This window comes from Halyomorpha halys, unplaced genomic scaffold, assembly GCF_000696795.3.
Source record: "Halyomorpha halys isolate HHAL.00 unplaced genomic scaffold, Hhal_1.1 Scaffold1825.1, whole genome shotgun sequence".
NCBI classification, from domain to species: Eukaryota; Metazoa; Arthropoda; class Insecta; order Hemiptera; family Pentatomidae; genus Halyomorpha; species Halyomorpha halys.
In genome coordinates, this window is record NW_027114140.1 from 46,354 (window position 1) to 52,659 (window position 6,306).

Consider the following 6,306-nt stretch of genomic DNA (forward strand, 5'->3'; position numbering starts at 1 on the left):
TAATATTGCCATGGATACGACCCTTATTCATGAATGAACCATTGATAAATATCGTATCCATGGCAATATTAGCTATAGCTAAAACTAATAGCTAAAGTTGCCATGGATACGATATTTATTCATGAATGAACCATTGATAAGTAAATATCGTATCCATGGCAATTGTAGCTATTAGTTTCATAGTTTCCCAACTCTGAGAAGGAATGAAATATCCTAAGCAAATAAATAATATGTAATATAATAATAATAGAGGATCGGTGAACCTGAAGGTTCGATGCTGATACCGCCAATAGCTCCCAATTTACTAAAATTTTAGGGATCCATTCAACCTTATAAATCATCCTTATTCATGGCAATGCTATAATCTGAATTATATACGCCAGAAGCAATTACCTCAATTAAGCGTTGTGAAGCCTTCTAAATTCAACGGTTAACTCATCCTTTTTTATTCCGAACATTTTACATATTTTATTTTTAAAAATCTTTAGGCTCTGTTTTTCCCTTAGTGTAGCAAACCACGTTTCACATCCATAAAGAATGGCAGGAAGGATAATGATTTTATAAGTTCTAACTTTTAAATTCCCGAAAGGCATGAGCTAAGTAATTTCGAAATAGATAAATAATAGGCATTTCTCACCTTCATTTTATCATCAATTTTGTTTTTTCTAGTTACCATAGAACATATCTACAAATGTATTTGTTTACCTATATTTGTATCTCCGAAGTTGTTTCCGTTTCTACTACCAAGCGTATATTTTGTTTTAACTATATTTATTACAAGACCTGGTTCCTTAATAGATTTTATCAAAGTCGTAACCAATAAAATACTGAAGAATTATTTATATACTTTTATACTTTTTTTTTGTTTGTGAATAAAAAGAAGGATTTTAGTTCAATAGCCTAAGCTAAATAGAAATATAAACAGAAAACTGAAAACAAAAATAAACTAAGCAAAAAAATCTACCTTTCGTTATCTAGGCGTTTTCTACGACATATGTTAAGTACTGTCTGCCTCACAAGATCTCCAACCTTCAGTCGGCTCACGACTATACCATCAACAAGTGGTGTGGCAACGCATGGCCTGAAATTCATCAAGTTAAAGTTATATTCTAAAAATGAAACCAAGTCAAAATAATTTTTTTTTTTTTTAAGAAAAATAATTTAATTAATAATAACAAAAATTATCCAAATAGTCTCAACCTTCTTTATTAAAACATATTACATGTCCAACGTTCGGCCGATTCGGTCATCAAGGACAAAATTAATTTTTGTATCACAGCTTCATTGATTTTGTTTTTAATTTACAGGCTATTATGGCCAAGTCAATTTAACAAAGTCAAAATAAACCTGTATTCATGACTTAATATTAATTTCTATGTTTCACTATATTTTACTATTATTTACTTAACATATCACTAGTATATAACCTACTAATAGCGGATATATAATAGAGTTGTGTTAAGTAAATGATAATAAAATACAAAAATCGTGAAGGATTGAAATTATTGTGACAAATACAGGTTTATTTTAATTTATTTTAAATGTGTTAAATTGACTTGAGCATAATAGTGCAGGCTAATTTGTGCTGTGCTTTATATATATCCCTTTAATATATTATAATAAAGAGGGTTGAGACTATTTGGATAATTTCATTATTATTAACCAAACAACCAGTCTCGAATAATATAAAAAATATATATATACATAAAATAATTTGATGTTTAATTTACCTCGTAGTAGAAGGTCTCACTTTCACCCTAAAAAGTCCACTCTGGAGGGCATGAATAAACAGAATAGTGCAATGCTGTATCGACAGGCTTTCTTGGCCGTGGCCCGTGTGCGGCATCATCTCATCTGTATATTTAAACTTTAAATTGACATAACGACTCATAAATTATATACAATTTTATTGATAACATTACTTGCCTAAGGGAAAGTTCAAATGATCCTCTAAACTCTCTAACCAGACGACAAAGACTGGATAAGTTGTTAATTGTCTTTTTCCTTTTTCTTCATGGCCTGCGGAATTTAAATAAAATTTATTGGAAGATCATTGCTTCAACATATGTAGTATATAAAAGGAAGATGGGCTGGGTGAGGTCCAAAGAACTCAAATAGTAATTAACCTTTTGAGCTCTGAATACTCTCGGCTGAAATGGTCTGAAGGGACGGATCTCAGGCACTGACCATCGCTGGGGCCAGAATACTGTTTCGCTACACTGATATGACTATTCAAGGCGCAAATAGTAATCAATTATAGTAATTCTTTTGCAGAAGGTTAAATAATTAAAGAGTTATTTTTTAATATTAAAATTATTTATTATTAACAATAAAATTTTACAATCTAATGGTCTGTGAAGGGAGAGCGGTAGCCATGGGATAAAGCGCGTGGCTACTAACTCTAAGGACCCGAGTTCGAATCTGGCTGGGCAGAAAATTGTTTTCTGTTATACTGCAGCCGTGAATCAACTCCTGTGGGTTCTGGGGCCATTCTGGGGTCCACCCAGCCTCTTAAATTGGGTAAAAATCTGGCGATCGAGCGTGATTCTGATCAAATCACCTCCTTGCACAACTGTTGGTCTAGTAACAGTACTTCTTTATAAAGTACTGAACCCCTAACCCTCCATGGGTTGTAGTGGTACAGACTTAAATTTAAATGGTGTATGAAAAATTTCAAAATAATTATTGATACAAAGACCGATATCACATATTTTGCATTTGTATCACCTATCGCTCCTTCTCTTACTTTTTATGCAAACAACACACTTTTTTCTTGTCAACTAATTTACAGTCGATTCTCACATTTTGACAGAAAATATCCTTTCAATTAGCGGAAACAGTAAGTCCTCAGATTTTCTTTTTCCTCCTCTTGCCTTTCAGTTTTGTATAAGAAAATCATATTAGAAAATGTTTAGCTGACTGTATATAATTAACAAAGTGAGATCGTCTGGGAAGTGGTCAAAAAAGGAAGTTTAAAATAGTACAAAACTCTATGGCTGCCCCTATCGCCATGACAGAAATGGGGACTTGGTGACCCAGCCCTTGTGGAACAGATACCTATCGTACTTGAGAGCAATTTTCAGGGTCTTCATCATCATGCCCACTACCTTTCCATTTAAGGGGAAAACATTTTCTGGCAGCTGCCCAAAATCAATACTGCTAAAAATTAAAGAAAAAATCATCCAATGAGACAGTGGATATGCACTAGAAACCCTGTTCACAAAAATAAATGGAACCATCTCAAACATGAAACTAATATAAAGCAAATATAAAATTAATTCATAGTCACACTACCTCAATTTTACTTATTATTATTACTCATTTTATTTATTCATTATTTTTTATTTATTTATTTTTTTTACATTTTTTCCTCTCAGCCCTTTTCCAAATTAACTTGTTTCTTTTCACTATTAGAGGGCAATTGTTTGTTTTATTTAAGTGTACCAATATCATTATTTTTTGTTATTAATTTTACATTCCTTTTTTACTAAGAAGCATTACTCTTATCTATTTATTTTATTTTTTTAATTTTATTTACCACAGCAGTGATGACATCACAGATAAGCAATCATAATATGAACATATATTAGACCCCTGAATCGTTGTTCTTATACTATCTAATTAATTATTAGTCATCTGCAAATACACTAACGAATATCCTGCCCTTGAGGGATTTATTTTGATTTATTCTGCTCTCAAAATATATGTTCACTAATCAATGGCCAAATGTTTATGTATTCAACCTTGATTTTCCTCACTATTTTAATAAGAATTCTTTTCAGCTTGTAATAAAGGATTCTCAGAGTAAAACATGGGACAGGCCCCTGATGTAAGCACTAATCATTTATCTTATTTCCATTTTCTTTTAATTTGCATCGTTGATTTTTATATAATTTTCACAATGTTTTTTAAATCATTTTATAATCCTACAATCGTTAAAAATATATTTTTATGTCATCTTATATTCTTAATCTAGTTTACAAATCTTTTAGTTTTTTATATCTTGTTTTGCTTAACCCCGATGAAGCCCCACGAAGTGAGGCAATGTATTATAAATAGTATTTGTACTATTTAAAAATTTTTTTTTACCACCGCTATCTTCCTTCATAAATTACAAAAGGTCAAGTGATAATCTTTTAACAACTTTTAATAGATAATTGTAACCTTGAAGCTCTGTTTGCAAGTTAACGATATGTTATTTCGAAGGAAACACATTCATTTTTTTTTTTAATATCGTAAGGAATAAAATAAAATGAATCAATACCTGAATTCAACCTGAAGCCTGAAGCCCAGACTGCTACAGGACATAATGTTATAAATTATATGTTATTAAATATAAAATTAATTCATAGTCACACTACCTCTATTTTACTTATTATTATTACTCATTTTTTTTTTTCTCTTCTCTTCTCTTGTCCCTTTTTCAAATTAACTTGTTTCTTTTTATTATTAGAGGGCAATTGTTTGTTTTATTTAAGTGTACCAATATCATTATTTTTTGTTATTAATTTTACTTTCCTCTTTTATTAAGAAGCATTATTCTTATCTATTTATTGTATTTTTTTTTCTTTTAATAACATGGTATATAGTTAGGGGTGTCTTTTGTACGAGACTATACCCCCCCCCATAATCAACTATTAAAAAATATATATATAATATAACGGTTATATCAACCATGTAAGGTCCACCAGGCCGATCTGGTATAAAATAAAATATATATATAATACCTGAATGCTGATGCCTAGTTACTGGAACCGGTTGCCTTGTAGGAATAATGAATGTGACTTGCGACATTGGGTCTGCCCAATATAATGTCGGAAAAGGATTCTTTTCATTCTGAGGAGCTTTCAACTTATCATCTAGAAAAAAAGAGAGCAAGAGTTGAGCCAATTATGTTTTCATACATGGCTCATGATTAAATGACATGTAAATTTTTCATAAAACCATAAAACATTAGTATCAGATAAAACTACATAAAATAAAACATAATCTTATTTTAGGGAGCGGGATAACTCAGTGGTAAGGCAATCTGTAACTAACTCCAATGACCCGGGTTCAAATCCGGCTGTGGTAGATAATTATTAATTCTGTAAGTGTAATCTTGAGTCAACCCTATGGGTTTAGGAGCCATCAAGGGTCAAACCAGCCTTATAAAGTGGGCATCCTAAATTGGGGATTTTATGGAGTTAGTCAACTACATATATAGGTTATGCTCATATATAGGTTAGGTGAAATTTAAAAAGTAATTATTTAATGCCTATGCTGACAAGAAAACATTATGTAGTGGCGAAACTGAAAATACTGTACGAATGCCCTCACCAGTTAGAACTCATGTTAAAACGCACCTTTTATTTATTTATTTATTTTTATTTTTTTTTTGTCGTTTTCCACTACCTTCAGAGACTTTCTATATTAAATATTATTTTTTCTATAATCTTTAGCTTTCCAATATAATTAGTCTTATTAATACTCTTATTTCTGAAAAATTGTTTTCAATCTGGAAAAAATATTTTTCCTTATACCTCCTTAAGTTGATTATCATACTTTCCCAAACTATATATATACTATGTATAAATAAGTAAACGTTAAAATCTTGTAACAATCTCTGAAGACTTACCTTTAGAGGCAAGAGAAGAATGTAAAGGCCAACCGAGAGAATTCAGTACTTGAGGAAAATGAGGCGATACTTTCGTTGGATCTTCCTGAAAATAAATAAATTTGTTTACCATAAATCTAACTGGCAATGGACTACAAACTTACATTGAAATAATAATTGAATAAAAAATACCAATATTATTCTTCTCATTCAATTTTGTAGGAACTCAACATTATGTGTTTATTGAAAACAATGACAATTTATCTACTATCTAAAACTTATCTTTAATAAAAAAAAAATAAATAAATTCATCTTAATAGTTTATGTTTCTTTCTTCATCTTCAAAACTTATTATTGTTGATTAGAAGGTTTAGTTTTTTTTTTTTAAATAAACCACAAGTTTCACAAGTTGTTTTTTATTTTATATTCAATTTATAAAAGTTCATTTAAAACTTTCTAATAAAACATTATATTTATATCTAAACATTTCACTTGTTACCAAGCACCAGTAAGCCAGGGACAAGTGAGTACCGGGGAGAACTAAATTAAAATATAAATCTAATATAAATAGACAGGATAAAAGTGTGGGCTTCATGTAATACTTCAAAAGGTAGTTTCAGGAAAATTTTGAAAGAAAATTCTAGAATCAAAAATACATGTTTAATAATGAGGTGTGGTCAGCAAAGATACACAAATAAGCAAAATTTATT

General features: G+C 30.2%; 1 protein-coding gene across 6 annotated transcripts in view; it reads right to left on the reverse strand.

Annotated features, from left to right (window-relative positions):
* Nucleotides 1-6,306, reverse strand: part of LOC106690689 (ral GTPase-activating protein subunit beta) — a 48,938-nt gene that overhangs the window by 2,068 nt on the left and 40,564 nt on the right. For all 6 annotated transcript variants that reach the window (XM_067051387.1, XM_067051385.1, XM_014436200.3 and 3 more), the window contains 5 exons: nucleotides 5,618-5,702; nucleotides 4,728-4,859; nucleotides 1,927-2,019; nucleotides 1,731-1,854; nucleotides 965-1,081 (listed from right to left, as the gene is read on the reverse strand). In XM_067051387.1, the coding sequence (XP_066907488.1) occupies nucleotides 965-1,081; nucleotides 1,731-1,854; nucleotides 1,927-2,019; nucleotides 4,728-4,859; nucleotides 5,618-5,702 (551 nt within the window). The remainder of the gene's footprint in view (nucleotides 1-964; nucleotides 1,082-1,730; nucleotides 1,855-1,926; nucleotides 2,020-4,727; nucleotides 4,860-5,617; nucleotides 5,703-6,306) is intronic.